Source organism: Urocampus carinirostris, chromosome 8 (genome assembly GCF_059441175.1).
Source record: "Urocampus carinirostris isolate Australia breed hairy pipefish chromosome 8, RoL_Ucar_1.0, whole genome shotgun sequence".
NCBI lineage: Eukaryota > Metazoa > Chordata > Actinopteri > Syngnathiformes > Syngnathidae > Urocampus > Urocampus carinirostris.
Window position 1 is genome coordinate 42,496,798 of NC_142356.1, and position 19,754 is coordinate 42,516,551.

Consider the following 19,754-nt stretch of genomic DNA (forward strand, 5'->3'; position numbering starts at 1 on the left):
AGCAACGACGCCCCCAGCCTGTAAACTAGTCCAGAAAGTCCATAACAGCAATGACGGCCACGACGCAGCTTCCCATCTCTGCCAACTGGTCAATATTTGCGTTGACATGCTTCAGGTCAGACGCTGGTCCGCTGACTCATCTCAAATCGTCCTAATCCTTTATATCACCACCAGTCAGGCAGTCGGAGAAAGACACAATACAAAATATGAGGTGGGCATCAATCATAAGCTATTGAATAGAAGTGTGTCTTAAGTCTAGATTTAAAAACTTCCTCTGAGGTTGCAGATCTTATCTCCGGAGGCAGAGCAATTCATAGCACCGGGGCACGGATAGAGAACGCTCTCGAGCCTGCAGACTTCTTGGCTCTCAGATTCACAAGTACACCGGGATTTTCCGAGCAGAGGCAGGAACATAGGGGGAAATCAAATCAGAGAGGTAAGAGGGTGCAAGTCCATGCAAACATTTATATGTTAATAAGAGAACCTTAAAGTCACATCTTAAGTGGACTGGGAGCCAGTGCAAGTTGGCCAATACAGGAGTAATATGGTCAAACTTATTTGTCTTAGTCAAGAGTCTCGCTGGTGCATTGTGAACCAGCTACAAACTTTTGATGCTAGACATCGGGAGACCAGAAAGCATACATTACAGTAATCAAGCCGAGAAGTAATAAACGCATGAATTAAAACCTCTGCATCTGAATGGGACAGCATTGAACGAATCTTTGCAATATAATGGAGGTCGTAAAAAACTATTCTGGTAATATTTTTCACGTGTGACTGAAACAACAGATTAGAATCAAATATAACACCTAGATTTTTGACCGAGTCACTATGGGTGATATTGAAATGAAATGAAATGATCTGCATTTATATAGCGCTTTTCGAGTCAATGAAGACTTCCCAAAGCGCTTTACAATGTGCTTCACATTTTCCCATTCACACACACTCACACACCAATAGCGGCCGTGCAGCCATGCAAGGCGGCAACCTGCTTATTGGGGCCATTAGGGGTTCAGTGTCTTACCCAAGGACACTTCGACATGTAACACAGAGGAGCCGGGATTCGAACCTGCGATCTCTTGATCCCCAGATGTGCGCTCTACCTCCTTAGCTAATGCCGCCCCATTACATTACATTTTTCCAGGTTCAGGGCATTGTTTGAAGACAAATCACGACAATGAGCAGGACCACTAATCAACATTTCAGTTTTTTCTGGGTTAAGGCGCAAAAAATTAAGTGACATCCATCTTTGAATCTCAGTAAGGCAAGCCTCCAGATTTCTACAACTTAACTGTCCAGTTGTCTCCAATGGCACATACAGTTGAGTGTCATCTGCACAGCAATGGAAACTAATATTATACTTGTGGATAATGTCACCAAGGGGAAGCATATAAATACTAAAAAGAAGGGGGCCAAGTACAGAGCCTTGCGGAACGCCACAGGGGACATTAGAGTGTTTAGAGGTCAGATTGCCATAGTTAACACATTGCATCCTGTCTGACAGGTAGGGCCTAAACCACGAGAGTACAGTTCCTGAGATACCAATGCATTCCAGACGAACAGGTAATATGTTGTGGTCGACAATATCAAAAGCAGCACTGAGATCCAGCAGCAGTAACATTGATGAGGCACCGGAATCTATTGCTAAAAGGAGATCATTGGTCATTTTAGCCAGGGCTGTCTCAGTAGTGTGATTTGCCCTAAATGCTGGCTGGACAGTTTTAAAGAGGTTATTTTCTGACATGAAGTCATTTAGCTGCTGTGCAACGACCTTTTCAAGTAATTTTGCAAAAAATGGCAGATTTGACACTGGCCTATAATTACCTAGGCTTTCTGTCTCAGTCGGATGCGGAGATTAGAATTTACGGGTTTGTTACCTCCCGTCTTGATTACTGTAATGCACTACTCTCCGGTTTCCCGAAGTCCAGAATCAAGAGTCTTCAGCTGGTACAAAATGCTGCAGCGAGGCTTTTGACTAGGACAAAAAAGTCCGATCACATCACGCCGATTTTGGCTAACCTTTATTGGCTCCCTGTTAGCCTAAGATGTGATTTCAAGGTTCTCTTAGTATTATACAAAATCATACATGGACTTTCTCCATCATATCTTTCAGATCTGATTTCCCCCTATGTTCCGGTCCGAAGCCTTCGTTCTGAAAGCGCCGGTCTCGGTAGCCTAGATGGTAGGGCGCCCGCTCTGAGACTGGGAGGTCGCTGGTTCAAGCCTCGGCCGAGTCATACCTAAGACTTACAACATTGGTACTCATTGCCTCCCTGCTTGGCGCTCAGCATTAAGGGTTGGAATTGGGGGGTTTGGTCACCTAATGACTAAAATGGCTGCGCCCTGTTTGGCTGCGGCTGCATCGGCTCGCTACAGTTTAACTGTACGGCTCAGGTGTATCGCCATTTCGTTCTGTGTGCATTGTTACAAAGAATGACAATAAAAGTAAATTCTATTCTACTGGTGATCCCAAGAGCCAAGAAGTGTTCCGCAGGTTCGAGAGCGTTCTCCATCCGGGCACCGGTGCTGTGGAATCCTCTTCCCCCTGAGATCCGATCTGCAACCTCAGTGGAAATGTTTAAATCTAAGCTTAAAACACACTTCTACTCTAAAGCATATTAATAACCTATACTTTTTGTGGACAATATCTCTGTATTATTTGTAATTGCAATATCCTTTGCCTGGTAATCCTGAAAGGGGGATACCACAGGTGCGGTCCCTTCTCAAGGTTTCTTCATTTTCCTCATGTTGAGGTTTTTGAGTTTTTCCTTGCCCTCGTGTTGTTTCCAGATCAGGGGATGGTGTAATAACAGTCTGAAATAATAGTCTGTGCAATAACCTGTGCAGCCCTTTGAGACTCTTTGTGATTAAGGGCTATACAAATAAAAATGACTTGACTTGACTTGGGTTAAGGTGCAAAAAAATTAAGTGACATTCATCTTTGAATCTCAGTGAGGCAAGCCTCCAGATTTCTACAATTTAACTGTCCAGTTCTCTCTAGTGGCTGATACAGTTGAGTGTCGTCTGCATAGCAATGGAAACCAATATTATACTTGCGGATAATGTCACCAAGCGAAAGCATCTAAATACTAAAAGAAGGGGGCCAAATACAAAGCCCTGTGGAAGAAGATAGGAAAAAATATACTCAAATTTGAAAATGTAAATATAAGTTAAGTATGTTTTTGAAGAATGAAATGTAAATAAGAATTAAACTTTTTCAAAACATATTTGTTTCCTTTTTCCCAAACTTATGTGTGTCTGTGTTTTTCTTTTTAATTATTTTTTGTCATCTTCTAATTTCATATAATTGTCTTAACGCAGCTAAAGTTGACGAGGAGTTCCTGAACCTTGTGACAGAGTTGCTGTTTGAGCTTCACATAGCTGCAACTCCTGACAAGCTCAACAAGGTTTGTATTTTGATGATAATAACAGTAATAATAATAATATGATAGTATTCAAAATTGTAATATGATAAAACAATTTACATTTATAATATTTGTATTAATGATATAAAAAAATACCTAGTTTTGTAATTTTCCTAAATAACATTAATATAGTAATAATTATAAAAAGTTGCTAAAAATAAAAATGATGAAATCAAAACTAAAATATTATAAAAGTTTGATATGTTTCTGTATTACAGTGGTTAGTATATTCGCCTAACATGTGAAGGTCCCTGGTTTGAGACCAGGTGGAAACATATGTTGCCTTGGAGAGGGATGGGCTGTACTTGCCCAAGACACAACAAGAAAATGGTGCCCCTACAACCCTAGTGATTAAGGGATCGAAACGAACGATAACATTCATTCTGATAATAAGGTTAATAATGGTAATATGTGTCTATTTGTACTTTTCGATAAATATTAATGTTCATTTTATTATAAAACATTTAAAAAATAGTACTTTTACATATATATAAAATAATTGATTTTTTTGTCTTAAATCAATCAATTAAACACTGGAATAAAAAAGCCCCGGCTTCTGATGAGGTTAGAGCCATAGTCCACAGCAGAAAATAAATACCACACAAACACAATCATTTAGTAAAATCATGTACCAAAATGGCAAGTAAAATCCTCAAAAAATCTCTAAAGCTGTGGTCAAGCTGCACTTTCATCTCCTAACTGTGGCACTTGCAGGCCCGGTTAAGCGCCCACAACTGGGTGAGCAAAGTGATGCCGCCTGTCGCCACGGAGACGGCTGGCAAGGAGACACAGGAGCAGCCTCAAGAAGAGGAGAATGAGAAGGAGGAGGTTGAAGATGTAGCACCCCAAGAAGAGAAGAAACGAGATGAAGAGCCTCAATCTGTGGAGGTAAGTTCGGACTCAAATTCAACTGTCGATTCATGATCTGATTTGTCTACAGGTGCTTGAAACCCAACTTCGGGGCTGAAATCCTAGTTCCAAACCCTAGCAAGAAACCCTAAAAACACTTTGAAACCCTCCTTTGGGGCTGAAACCCTTGCGATAATCCTTAAAATGCTATCAAACCCTAGTTTGGGGTTTAGACGGAAATTCCAAACCATAGCAACAAACACTAAAAAAGCTTAAAAACCGTACTATGGGGCTGAAACCCTAAACCCAAACCCTAGCCAGAAGCCCTAAGAATGCTTTAAAAATCTACTCTAGGGCTGAAACCCTAGTTCAAAACCCTAGCAGAAAATCTAAAAACGCTTTAAAACCCTACTTTGTGGCTGAAACCCTAGTTCCAAACCCAAGCCAGAACCCTTACATACACTTTAAAACCCTACATTGGGGCTAAACACTAATTCCAAACCCTAGCTACAAACCCTATAAACGATTTAAAACCCTACTTTGGGGGTGAAACCATAGTTCAAAACCCTAGCCAGCACCCTACTTTGGGGATGAAACCGTTGTTCCAAACCCTAGCAAAAAAAACTAAACATGCTTTAAAACCCTACTTTGGGACTGGAACCCTAGTTACAAACCCTAGCCAGAATCCTTAAAATTATTTAAAACCCTACTTTGGGGCTGAAACCCTAATTTCAAATGGTAGCCATAATCCTTAAAACACTATCAAACCATACTTTGGGGTTTAAAACCCTAAAAACTATTAAAAACTGAAACCCTCTTCCTAAACCCTAGCCAGAAACTCTAACAATGCTTTAAACCCCTGCTTTTGGGCTAAAACCCTAATTCCAAAAGGTAGCCATTATTCTTAAAAACGCTATCAAACTTATAACAAGAAATCTATTTAAAACCTTACCTTGGGGCTGAAACCGTATCTCCAAACCCTAGCAGAAAACCTAAAGATGCTTTTAAACCCGACTTTGGGGCTGAAACCCTAGTTCCGAACCCTTAGAATGCTTTAAAACCCAACTCTGGGGCTGAAACTGTCATTTCAAATCATAGCCAGAAACTTTAAAATTGCTTTAAAACCCTAGTTTGAGGCTAAAACCCAAGTTCCAAACCCTAGCCAGAAACCCTTAGATTGCTTTAAAACCCAACTCTCGGGCTGAAACTATCGTTCCAAATCTTAGACAGAAACCCTAAAAACGCTTAAAACCCTACTTTTGGGCAGAATTCCTAATTCCAAACCCTAGCCAAAAGCCCTAAGAATGCTTTCAAACCCTAGTTTGGGGCTGAAACCCTAGTTCCAAACCTTAGCCAGAAACATTAAAAATGCTTAAAACCCTAGTTTGTGGCTGAAACCTTAGGTCCAAACCCTAGCCAGAAACCCTAAGAATGTTTAAAAACCCTACTTTGGGGTCCTAAACCCGAGCCATTATCCCTAAAAACGATTTAAATTCTACTTTGGGGTTGCGACCCTATTTTTAAACCTAGCCAGAATCCCTAAAATTGTTTAAAACCCTACTTTGAGGCTTAATCTCTTTTTCTAAACCATAGCTACAAACCCGAAAAAAGCTTACAAACCCTACTTTGGGGCTGGAACCCTAGATGCAAACCCTAACCAGAAACCCTTAAAATGCTTTCAAACCCTACTTTAAGGCTGAAACCTTAGTTCTTCACCCTAGCCATAAACCCTAAGAATGCTTGAAAAATTTACTTTGGGGTTTAGACCCTACTTCCAGACCATAGCTACAAACCTTTAAAAAGCTTAAAAACTATATTTTGGGGCTGGAACCCTAGTTACAAACTCTAGTCAGAAACCCTTTTATTAAAATGCACCCAAGAGGACAGCTTTATTTAAAAAAAATCGTCTCTTTAGGCTCGGCTCAGCGAGGCTGCCAATCTGCTCCTCAGATTTAAAAAAAAAATCATATAATACCAATAATAACAATTAATTTGCGCCAGATTATCTGGTAATTACCGTATTTTCCGCACTATAAGGCGCACCTGAAAGCCTTTATTTTTTTCAAAAGCTGACCATGCGCCTTATTTATGGATCAATTTTAAAATTGCAAAGTTTTCCAACTAACTTGCAGCCGCCGACTAGATTTTCCCCCGAACGCCAAGTAGTACGCGGTGTATGCTGGGATTTATTTACCGGCGTTTCATTGGCTAACCAATGTGTCAATCATCATTTGAATCGATCACTATTGGCTAAAGTTATTCGGAGGTCAAGGGGCTGATCCTTTTTATCATTTACAGGCTGGCATTGGCTTAAACGGCAAAACAAAGCCTGCAATTGGCAGAAAAAGATGTGTCAATCATCAGTTAAATCGATCACTATTGGCTAAAGTTATTCGGAGGTCAAGGGGCGGATCCTTTTTATCATTTACAGGCTGGCATTGGCTTAAACGGCGAAACAAAGCCTGCAATTGGCCGAAAAAGATGAATGTGTATAGCACGTGGCTGACGGCATGGAGAAAGCATTTTTTTCTATTCTGTATTTGTAAATATTTTATTCTCCTGGATTTACTACCCTCACGGATATAAGAGGACATTGGCTGCACATTATTATGAACACAACGACTTCGGTGAACTACTCCGGGTTTTATATTGTCCCTGTATCTTGTTTCAGACTGAACTCGATGTTTCTGTGATAAGCGGTGCAGATAATGGATGGAATGGAGTGTCTATTTTTAAATTAAACTCAATTCCAAGTGTTTATTGTCATATGCACAGTAAAGTTGCGAGCGAAAAAGAAAATAGATACTAAGGAATGGTTGGCATTTCTTGAATCCCAAGACTTTAACCTTCCGAATGATGGAACGATGCATTCGAGTGACATCGTACGGACACCGCATCCGCACGTGTTCTCGACACGTATTTGCGTCTTTGCAAGCTTTGGGAATGTTAAGGGGGTAATAAGTTTGACTGAACTATCTGACTGTTTTGTCGACGTTCCCATTGTAGCACCTTATAATCTGGTGCGTCTTATGTATGTCAAAAATAGGACCAAAAACTATTTTTTCGGGGTGCGCCCTATAACCCGGTGCGCCTCATAGTGCGGAAAATACGGTACTAATTTCTTATGTATTTCAGGGGATCCCTGAAAAACACATACAATCTAAATTAAAATATTCACATCCTAAAAAATTCTCATCATCTCATCAGCCGTACCGCTTATCCTCATTAGGGTCGCGGGGGGGCTGGAGCCCATCCCAGCCATCTCCGGGCAGTGGGCAGGGGACACCCTGAACTGGTTGCCAGCCAATCGCAGGGCGCCAGCCAATCGCAGGGCCCTAAATCCTAAAAAAATGGTACAATAAAAAACAATTTTAGCCACGCACTGAACAGATTTAAAGTCGAACAACAACACAAAATCCCCGAAAATGCAAAACAATAAAATATCAAATAAAAAAGAATTACTTTTCAGTGCCCTGAATAAATGATAAAATGCAACAAAAAATGTACAATTCTATTTTAACCAATTTAGACATAAATCTTCGAAAAGACACGCAAAAAATAAACATTGAATACAAATGGTCAGCAGTCTTTAAGTTTGAAAGATTGAATGCTCTCTGCTTCAGAGCAATCAATATCATTAAAATGAATCAAAATCTTTCTCGTTTTTCTGTTTTTATACGTACAGTACTCTCTTTCTTTGTCTTTGTATTAAACTCAATTCTTATGCAACGCTCATAGAGCCGTTTTACGTGTTTGTAAACAAGTGTGACTTAGCCAAGCTGCTCGTGCATTGTTAAAGCAGAATGGCAGAATATCTGTCAGTTTATAGCTGCCCATTTACACAAAAAGATCGTAGATCATAGATAGGAACAGCTCAAAATAGCACATAGTATTTGCTAGCAGCAAGATAGCGACTTTACTTCAGTCAACAACAACAAAAAATGTTCTTACGATCGACGCTGTTTTTTTTTCTTTGAAGATATTGGAAAAATTGGCCATGAAAGTGCTTGAAACGTGTTAGAAATGGCCATGAAAATGTTGGCTACTTGAGAAATTGGAAAATTGGCTTTTAAAAGTCCTTAAAAAGTGCTTGAAATTTGCCATGGAAAAGGTGTACGAACCATTTGGTGGTTTTGGACTTTTGCAGGTGGTCTACATGTCATCGGTAGGCAGCTTGGCCGAAGTGACAGCCCGCAGTATTGAGCAGCTCCACAAGGTGGCGGAACTCATTTTGCACGGACAAGAACAGGAGCAGGAGAAGCTGGCGGGGGATCAGGCCAACGTCCTCACCAGGTTTGTGTGCGATTTTATGTTAATATTAGTGTGTGTATGTGTGCCTGTGGTTGTTTTCATCAAATCCTGCTCTGAGTTTCTCTTTCCGTACAGCATAGTCCTTAAAGGGCGATAGTAGCTCAGGAGGTAGACCAAACATGTCGCAGGTTCATTTCCCGGCTCCTCCAATTAAATATCAGTGTCTTTGGGTAAGACACTGAACCCCTAACTTTTTTGCTGGTTTTCCAGTTAATTCTATTGCCTCATTTAGGTATGCTAGATATTTAGTTTTTTCTTTTCTATGCAGATATTTAGTTGGCTTTTTTTCTCTCTTAGCTATTTACCTCCCTTTTAGTTTTCTTACCTGTTTACCTTACTAGCTAACTATCAAGGTAGATTTTTAGTTATTTAGCAAGCTATCTAGCTAGATTTTTAGATGTTTTGCATGCTATCTATCATTTTACCTTTTGATTTAGTTATCAAGTTAAATTTTGGCCTGCTTTCTAGCTAGCTATCTAGTTTTGTTTTCAGCTTTCGATCTGGCTGTTTATCTATCTAGCTCCCTTTTAGTGTTTTACCTGTTTAGCTTTCTAGCTAGTGTCAAGTTACCTTTTAAGCTTTTTATCAAGCCATCCAGACAAGTGGCTATTTTAGGAATTATTATCAAACGGAGTGCCCTTTGCGCTAATTAGTAACAACAAGTGGTTGCTCTTATCTTGAAAAACGTTAGAGACCTTGCTTAGAGGGAAGTATCTCAGGAGATAGAGCGGTAATCTTGGGAACAAAGAGGTCGCAAGTTCGATTCCCGGCTCCTCCGGGTAAAATGACGAAGTGTGCTTGGGCAAGACACTGAATCCCTATTGCCCCTGATATGCAAGTAATTGCCTTGCATGGGTGACTCTGCCATCAGTGTGTGAGTGTGAATGGGTAAAGTGTGAAGTGTATTGTAAAGCGCTTTGGAGGTCCTCAGGGACTTGTAAAGCGCTATGTAAATGCAGTCCATTTACCATTTACCATTCCTGGCAGCTTGACATATGCCATGTGTGAGGAGGTGGAGTGCCTGGCAAGAAAGTTCTCCGACACGCTTCTCCTTGTCGGGGTAAGTGTGAACAGGAATGTCTAAGACATGTGTCTGCAACCAGGGTTACAATACCCAACAGTGTTTTTTTCCATGCCCAATAGTGTTTTTTCCCCACACTACTCAGCAGTCCCTGAATTTAAGCTGCGATTGCCTCCTTAGTTTATGTGGGAGAGCAAGGAGTGAAAGCTGCAGGTCAGTCTTCAGTCAGTTCTAGCTATACAACTTGAATTGTTTGTCCACATCTTTAGAATTACAAACAATCACAAAATATGGCTTGCAGGCCCACCAAATCGAAATGGTAAAAAAGGGCTGAAAACTTCAACAGTAAACCCTTGGAATATGGCAGTGGTTGGGAAGTTTTTGACCCCAAAGAGCCATAATGAAAAAAAAAATAGTGATTTTTCTTCTTTTTTTTTCTTTTCCATACCATACCATATATTTGAAGACAAATTTGAGCAAATTGGCCAAACCCGCTCTCCAGACAAAGTAAAAAAATTTTGCGCATTTTATTTCACTGGGAGACGTTAGATGATTTGATAACATTTATGAAATAACAATATTGCCAGAGCCTATGTCCCATATCAACAAATAACTTTAAACTTCCTGCAATTACTTAAGATTGTTGAGGCTCATTTGACCTTCATTTTTTCATAAATAATGGTTTCAAAACAAGATGTAAGCAGTTATTCTGTAAAAAATGTCACAGAATGCTGCAAACGAGGATACCAATTACCAACGTATTTACCTTCTGTGTAGACGGCGCTGTGTGCATAGCTCTGCCCACCCCATACCGCTCACCCAATCTAATTGTTCTGTGATTGGCTGGACCTATGGGTTTTAAAAGTTTGTTCTGTGAGTTTTCATCATAAAGTGTCTCAACACTGAACATACATTGGTTACTGAGCTTTCATATAAAGGATTCTTTAGCGATGTACAGCCAAAACGCGGTCTGTTGGTGTGACACCTTGACTGTAAACTGTAGTTCGGACTGTGCCCTTTATGAACATGACCAAACCGCAAATAATAGTTGTTTTGTAAAATTTCACAAAATACTGCATATGAGGCTTTGATACAGACAGCACTGGGCAGAGAGAAGTCTGCTGTGTGCATAGCTCTGCCCACCACTACCGCTTACCCAATTCAATTGCTCTGTGTGCTTGGCTGGCATTTTTGGGTGTTAATAGTTTTTCTGTGGATTTTTATAATTGAGTGTCTTGTCAGTGACCCTAAATGGTCACTGACAATGAACTTCCATATAATAGATTACTTAGTGAAGTACAGCCAGCTTAATGGAGTACACTTAGTTAAGCAGGGTTTGTTGCTGTGACAGCTTGACTGTAAACTGTACTGGGGAATTACCTTTTTGGACACTGGACGGACCCAATCTTACTATGAGGGCTACATCATTGTATCTGCATAGTAGACTCAACTCCGTGCTTATTCGAATTGCTCCAATATAAATAAGATATGCATCAGCATGATTTTATCTCTGAGCCATATGTACTCATAAAAAAGCCATATGTCGCTCGCGAGTCATAGGATCCCGACCCCTGGGATATGATATACAAGCCTTACCACGTTTTCCTCTTATTTGAATTGTCTTTATTGTCATCAATAATGTCTTGAAACATTGTACGCAATGAGATTAGACATGGCCCTTCAGGATAAACGTATTTAAACGATTCTAGAGGGAATAATAATATAAAAGACTCGGGATAAATGTGCAAAATATTTACCGTACAACATAGTGGTTAGAGACTAGCATGATGAAATGAAATGATCTGCATTTATATAGCGCTTTTCAAGTCAAGACTTTCCAAAGCGCTTTACAGTGTGCTTCACATTTCCCAATAGCGGCCGTGCAGCCATTTAAGGCGCTAACCTGCATATTGGGGGTATTAGGGGTTTAGTGTCTTACCCAAGGACACTTTGACATGTAACACGGAGGAGCCGGGATTCGAACTGCAATCTCTTGATCCCCAGACGGGCGCTCTACCTCCTGAGCTAATGCCGCCCCATTACATTACATTTGTCTAGGTTCAGGGCATTGTTTGAAGACAACTCACAACAATGATCAACATTTCATTTTTTTCTGGGTTAAGGCGCAAAAAATTAAGTGACATCCATCTTTGAATCTCAGTAAGGCATGCCTCCAGATTTCTACAACTTAACTGTCCAGTTGTCTCCAGTGGCACATACAGACGAGCGCTCTACCTCCTGAGCCACTGCCGCCCCTAAAAATAATAATAAAAATAATATTAATATAATGGCATTGTATCAATAGTGCAATTTCCACAGTCTCCATTTTTGATGAATAGAGCTGTTTGTGACCTTCTGTTCGGAAAATAAGTATGACTTTTTTTGTAGTTTGTGGTGTTCAGTATTAGTTTATTTTTTAACACAACATCGTCCGCATCAAAAAATAAACTATAGTGTGGAATAAGATGTGAAATGAAATGATCTGCATTTATATAGCGCTTTTCAAGTCAATGACTTCCCAAAGCGCTTTACAATGTGCTCCACATTTCCCAATAGTGGCCTTGTATTTCAGCCATGTAAGACGCTAACTTACTTATTGGGGGTATTAGGGGTTCAGTGTCTTACCCAAGGACACTTCGAAATTTAACACGGACGAGCCGGGATTCGACGAGCGCTCTACCTCCTGAGCTACTGCCGCCCCTGCAAAGGGAGTTTTCATCCACTCCCTTTTCCCCACTGTACAATGTCAACAAATATTTTGTGTGGCAGAAATTTTAAACCCAAACTGCGGCGTTCATGCATTTGAGAATTTATGTCTCTAAGATGCTTTTTGGCCATTGGACGACATCATACAAAATGCTGCTCTGCTATTGGTTTGTGTCACAGCATCATGAAGATGCTGATAAGTTATTTGTTGAGTAGATTCCCACGATGTATTTTTTGCTCATCATTGTGCTTCGTAAGACATTGTGATTTAGCAATACAATACTGTATGTTTTATCTATTTCAGTGTTTTTCAACTTTTTTTGGAGTCAAGGCACATTTCTTTTATTTAAAGCATGGGTGTCAAACTCAATTATACAGAGGGCCAGAACTCAAACCACACCTTTGGTCGCGGGCAGAACCGGATAAATATTTATTGAATACTGTACACTAAAACTTTCCTTTAAAAAAAAACAAACGGGACGGATATAATTGTACGCCGGGCCGGATGTGGCCCGCGGGCCGTGAGTTGGACACCTGTGATTTAAAGAGTCCTGCGGTACACCACCAGTCGGTGCCGTTGCATCTCTGGTAAAAGTAAAACCAAATGAAAGGGAGATTCACTAGAAAGCACAAGCACATAAAACGGATAATAACCACGACACAGTGGTTGAAAAACATTGATCTATATATTTGTTATGGGTTCCAAGGCTTGCATTGATACTTAAGGGAAAAAGCTTGATAAAAATGGTAATAAAGTTTTAATTTATCAAGAATTACGAAGGAGGCACACGAATGTCTACCCTCGCTAGGTAACTTTGTTGTAACCAAAGAGCAAGTCTGTTATGAAAAGCAAGGAACTATTCTAAATGCATGACAATTAATGGAATGTTTTAAAATAATTTTCATTTGAATTTATCGTCACCTTCTCCTTCGCTTCCTCTGTATCCACCAGCTACTCCACTTGACCAGCTAAAGTCGCATCACAGCAAAAATAGATACAGTTTCTTTTACATGTATATTCATTTCCACTATTATTTCTTCCCTCCTCTGACCTGATATATTGGAAAATTTTACAACCAATTGCAGCCTTGTGAGTAAAAAAGGTTGCTGATCTTAATATATTTTAACTAAAAAGATTACAAATTTGTATGACAGAGTGAAAGGAAAGCTGAGGAACTGAATCCACTGGTTAACAGCGTGCTGCTGGAGGTGAGAGTTTAACTTCGCTTTGGAAAATTCTATACCGATCCTGATGACAGTCTTGGGTCTTCGTTCCTCAGGGCTCCAACAGCGCCACCTACATCCAGAACGCCTTCCAGCTCCTGCTGCCTGTCTTGCAGATTTCGCACATCGAGAGCCGTCGCAGAGCAAACATCTCGAAACCCGAAGGGAAGCACTAACACCTGCAACCACATTCAATGTACAGAAAGGAAAAGGAAATTTCACAATAAGCGCTTTTGTCCATTTGTCAGCAGCGGTTTATTTATGTGTATAATAAGAGCTAACACATACATGTTTCTACATGGAGGCTTTTTTGGTTTGTTTATTTAAAAAATAATCTTCCCCCAATAACATCACATAAGGGTGATTCTTTTGCAGCAACAATTTGGTGCCAACATTTAAAAAAAACAAAAAACATCCAATGTTTCATGTCTTTATGATATTATTACAACACTATTATGTTTAACACTAGGAAATACATAGTGGTCAAGCTCAGGGTGAATATATTTAGATATTGTTTTCCTAAGCATTGTCACTGAATGTTTTTCATCCTGCCATTTTCCAACAAACATGTTACAAAAAAACTCGCCAACCTAATTCCCTTAATTTTGCAGATTTTAAAGAAAAATCAGGTTAAGAGAAAGATGCAGCCACACACTGCTACAAACAGAGAATCACCCATAAGTAAAACCTGTTTTCAATGCTAGTTATAAGATGTAAAATGTATTTAGCAGATTTGCCTCCCATTACCTTGACTGACTCAAGAAGGACATATTTACCTAACCTACCAGTATTCATTATTTTTATACATTGTTTTCTTTTGTAGATTATCACTAAAATAAAAACCCTTTCCAGGATAAATTCCTCTGATTTCCGGTGAAAATTGCGCATTTCACACTCAACTTCTGGTTCGTGTTTATCCAATTGATTTTTTTGTTCATGAATGCTTTATTTAGCTCCATTTCTCTCAAATACATTTCACATTTTGTGAAAGATGTAACTGTACACTAATTATAACAAAAGGAAATGCTGTGGTTCAAGTTATTTCTACTACCCTGAATCGGTAGGTTTTCATTATTAGTGCCAAGATCGACTGCTAGGTAAATTTAAAAATGCCACAAATTAACGGAACAGAAGCGCAACAAATCTGTAGAATGTAATTGATGTATTTTTTCAAGTCAGCATTTTTTGTTATTGCCTTGACTATTGATGTTTAATATTATATGGAAACACTAATGTATTTGCAGGAAGTCCCGCCTCTTCTGAAATGCAGTAATTTCCTCAACATTCACTCTGATACAATTCAAAGGCTGGAATAAATATTCTAATAATCGTAGACGTACGTTGTAGTCTGTTTTTTTATTGTTGGTGTTGACGATTGTTCTTTTGGACTTATTGTCAGGAACAGAACGTTCCATAAACATGCAGATCAGGTTAATTGGCCGGTCCAAACTGTCCCTAGTTGTGAATGAGCGAATTAATTGTCTGTCTCTGTCCCCTCTCCTCTGCCCGAAGATAAGCTTCTGAGGATAAGCGGTGCAGATAATGGATTGATGGATGAATCAAGTCACCAGAATGACTTCCAGTAGAAATCATGCATTTTATAATCAATTTCCGGTTCTTGTTTATCCACTTGAAATATATTCTTTTGGGCTCATAAATGGTTTTTTTAGTTCAGTTTATCCATCTCAACCAAACATTTGAAGAAACACGTGACCGTACACTAATTGCAACGGAAGTAAATGCTGTGAAGGAAGTTATTCAATGGAAACAGTGCAACACATAATTGAAGAGCAAATCCAGCTACCGCAAGGTAAATTTTAAATCAAGACGATACAAACGAACCTTATAGAAGCTTAACAAATTTGCAGAATTTATTTTAACGTGTTTATATATTTTTTTTATCAGTATCTAGTATTGGAACCAAGTATTGTGCAACATGACACCCGAATTATCGACGTCTTTGCAGGAAGTTCCGCCTCTTTTTCCTGCTCGTATTTCCTGTTAACGGAGCGCGACGAATCTATCTGCGGGCAACACATGTTAGTTTAAATGTGTTCCTGTGTAAAGCTGCTCTGTTGTGAGCTTGATTTATTCGTGGGTGATTAGCTTGAAACGTAGCGATTCACTGAATTTTCAGCACCGAAAATTATTCTGACAGAAATGAACAAAAGTTAATTTTCGTTTTTTAAAAGAAAGATGTTGCGATGACGTCACGTCTAAGGTGAGGCGATACATGTGAAGATAACGCCCCTAGATAAGAATGGGTGATATATTTTTTCTTAGCCAAGGCATGTGATTAGTTCAGTACTTTTACATAATTAAAACACACATAATTATATGCACTTTTGCCCATATCTACATGTCAGTTTTATAATAGGATCCTGTTATAGCTCACAGGTGTCAAACATGCCCGCCAAGGTAAGGTCAGACCTGCGAGACAACACCTAGAGAAGCACAAGAAAATCAGCTGTAGTTTAAAATAGGTCCACTTGATGTTGACAAAGCCAGGCTCTACTTTGCAAAGCTACTGGAGCCATGAATATTTTTCTCTCTCTTTTTCTCTCTCTTTTTCTCTCCCCCTCTCTTTCCGACCCGCCCTTGTTCTCTTTTTTTAGTTTTTTCTCCCCTGTTTTTTTCTCTTCTTTTTCTCATTTTTTTCTCTATTACTCTCAGTTCTCTTTTACTGTCTTTTCCTCTCTCGTTCTTAATCGTTTTCTTTCTCTCTCTTTATTTCTCTATCTCTTGCACTCCCTCTCCTTTGCTCTCTTTATCTCTCTCTGTGTTTCTTTTCTTTCTTTCTGTTTTTCTCTCTCTTCTCTCTCTTCCTATATCTCTCTTCTTCTGTTTTGTCTCATTCTCATTTTTCTCTCTTTTTTCCCCCCTTTTTCTCTTTCTCTCTTTAATCTCTTTATCTGCTTAATCTACAAGGCAGGCTCATGTGAGAGTTTTTTGATCATGTGGCACCCAAGCTAAAATGAGTGTGACATCTTTGTTATAGTTATAACGTTCAAAAATTGTAGGTTCAGTATTAGTCGATGGATTAATAAAGTCAAGTTCTAGTCCAGGGGTCAGCAACCTTTGGGTGTGTAGTGCCACTTTCAAATTTCCTTGTAAATCAGTGTGCCGCACCAAGATTATTGACTCGCACAAGATTTTTTTTATATCCATCAGAGCTGTAAATTTACACTAGTCCAAATATACAACATGGATATACATTCAAATCGTATAACTGATCAATTAATCATCCAATATTCTTCTTCATCTATTAACTAAAAAATGAATGTGAGCAACATGTGGAAAGGCCTGTAGACATCCATGACTTCAACTTTTTGAATCAACCATTCTGTAATATGTACAGCTACCATACCATTCATCAATTATTGCAGAAAATATCAATACTTTAAATAACAGCTGTAAGGCAGAAGGCTACTTATAAATAAGAGCAACAGAAAGAACAGCAGAACAGCAGCACACACACACACAGAGTACAGTACAATAGGAGGATGCAAACGCGCGTGCACACACACACAACACGCGCTTTCTTCCAGCTCCTGCACTCACCATTCAACATTGCTGGCTGACACGGGGATGCCTTTTATTCTTTTTTTGATTATCTCTTTGTTAGGCAAGCCATCAAACAAAACCTCTGAGCTCAACCAGAACGCTTCTTTAATATATTCGCCATCAGTAAATGGTTTTCTGTACTTTGTTATGCAGTGAGCAATGTGATGGCTTGCTTCAGGGGTGGCGTTTTTAGCAGTGAAAAAGGTTTTCAGGGTATGTTTGTTTGCCGTACCTACCACAGCACGTTTTAGTGTCTCCGCCTTGTCAGACTCATCCTTGAATTCATGTTCATGTTTTGTCTTGTAATGATGTTGAACACTTGATGTGCGAGGTACAACGCTCTCGAGGCATAATGAACAAACTGCACAGTCATTTTTCTACACAAAGCCCCAGTCATCTTTTTTCACTAGAGGAGCTGTCATGATTCATTCATTTATCGCGAAGGGGCTCTACCGTAAAGCATCTAAACAACACGGCATGCAACTGAAATTGTTTCAATTTCAGGTAAAAATTTTCATTTAAAAAATAACCATTATTATTTTGCGGTGCTCTCGTGTGCCACTGGTTAACCCCTCGCGTGCCACTGCTGGCACGCGTGTCATAGGTTGCCGACCCCTCCTCTAGTCTCTTTAAAACTACTTTTCAGGTTTAAAGACATGTTTACCAAACCTGTTTGATGTACTTTTAATCGAGAAAAAAAAGACCCACATAAAACAAATTGAATTTTGCGTGTGCTTTTATATTATCTTCAAATGTGTTCCAAAAAATAAAGTTATCGCTATCGGTCTTGTTGTAATATTGAAATATGTCACTGTTATTTTCATATATTGCTTGCTGTTATTTTTGTTGCACTTCAAGTGTAAGCTAAATCCTTTGCTGAGGTCCAATAAATATTACAAGATTCTGTAACACAACTTACCTGTCAGTTCTTCTCTATTCAACTGACTTGACACTGCTCTGAAAATTTAAAATTCCACAACCTTTTTTAAAAGGAACAATAATAGTTACTTAGTCTAGTAACTCAACTAAAGTTTATCTATAAAGCCCTAACTAGTTACTTTACCCATTTAGTAATTCGGTTATGAACTCGGATACATTTTGGAAGAAGTAGTGAGTAACTTTAACTAATTACTTTTTTTAAAGTAACCCGCCTAACACTGATTTCCGGTAATAATTTTGAGAAAAAAATATATAAAGAATCAGGAATCATTGCAGCAAAATGACAGCATAATTTTTGGGGAAAAAGGAAGGGAGAGTTAAATGGAGGAAGGGCTATTCTACCTACCTACCTACCTACCTACCTCTTATCAATACGCTTGCTCAGTTCTACGACTACTCCATTTCTGTCTCTCACAATTTAATTTCTCAGTCTATCCAATCTTGTCACTCCTAACATAGTCCTCAAACACTTCATCTCAAAAACATTCAACTTCCTTCTTAAATCTGCATTCAGGCTCCAAGTCTCTGCACCATACAACACAGTCGGCACAGTCACACTCTCATACAGTCGCCTCTCAACATCCATACTCATACTCTTGTTGTTCATCACTCTCCTCAGAGCACCCAAAACCTTGCTTCCTTGATTCACAATACCTCACACTCCATTCCACCAACTATAGCCACATCACAACCCAAGTACCTAAACCGTTCAACTTCTTCCAGCACCTGTCCATGCAACCCGATTTCTAACGTCATGCCCACTCCATCACGTGAACATTCATCACCTTACTCTTCCCAACATTGACACATAACTTACGCCTATCACATACTCTTCCAAACTCCGTTACCAACCTTCTCAATGTTTCCTCAGAATCAGCCACAAGCGCTGTGTCATCTGCAAACAACAACTGACTTACCTGCCACACTGTTCCACTGTTGTCCATCATGTCTACACCTCTGCCAAATACTCTTGCATTCACCTCTCTCACCACACCATCCATGTACACATTAAACAGCCATGGTGACATCACACACCCCTGTCTCACACCAGTCAACACAGGGAACCACTCACTTGTCTCACTCCCTACTCTTACACATATTCTGCTGTTCATATAAAAACTCTTTAATGCTTCCAACAACTTTCCACCCACTCCATACATCACCATCACTTGCCACAACGTCTCTCTATCAACTCTGTCATATGCCTTTTCCAAGTCCATGAAAGCCAAATAAACATCCTTACCTTTTGCAAAATATTTCTCACACACCTGTCGTACTGCAAACACCTGATCCACGCATTCTCTTCCTTTCCTGAAACCACTCTGCTCCTCCATCACCACCTCATTTGTTCTTTCTCTCACTCTCTTAATCCAGACTCTTCCATACTGCTTACCCAGACAACAAACTGATACCTCTCGAATTGCTACAATCATACTTATCATCTTTACCCTTATACAATGGCACCACACATGCACTACACCAATCAACAGGAACCACACCACTTAAAAAGCATACATTCAACAAGCGTACTAACCAGTCAATCATAGCTGTGCCACCTTTTTTCAGGCATTCAGCAGTACAACCATCCAACCCAGGTGCCTTCCCCCCTTTCATTTCTTTCATTGCCTCTTGCACCTCCCATGTTTCCACAGGCTTCACATTTAAATCAACCAACACGGGCATTCTCTCCATACCATCGATCGCCTCGACTCTCA

The 19,754-nt window shown here is 39.6% G+C and overlaps 1 protein-coding gene across 4 annotated transcripts in view; it reads left to right on the top strand.

Annotated features, from left to right (window-relative positions):
• Positions 1–13,867, top strand: part of fam114a1 (family with sequence similarity 114 member A1) — a 39,559-nt gene extending 25,692 nt beyond the window's left edge. For 2 of the 4 annotated variants that reach the window (XM_088342765.1, XM_088342769.1), the window contains 6 exons: positions 3,322–3,407; positions 4,140–4,313; positions 8,422–8,567; positions 9,573–9,645; positions 13,468–13,521; positions 13,593–13,867. In XM_088342765.1, coding sequence (XP_088198891.1) covers positions 3,322–3,407; positions 4,140–4,313; positions 8,422–8,567; positions 9,573–9,645; positions 13,468–13,521; positions 13,593–13,712 — 653 coding nt within the window. In that variant the 3' untranslated portion in view covers positions 13,713–13,867. Of the gene's footprint in view, positions 1–3,321; positions 3,408–4,139; positions 4,314–8,421; positions 8,568–9,572; positions 9,646–9,728; positions 9,797–13,467; positions 13,522–13,592 lie in introns of those variants that run through there. The other 2 variants (XM_088342767.1, XM_088342766.1) reach the window with 2 other exon arrangements.
• The last annotated feature ends 5,887 nt before the right edge of the window (positions 13,868–19,754 follow it).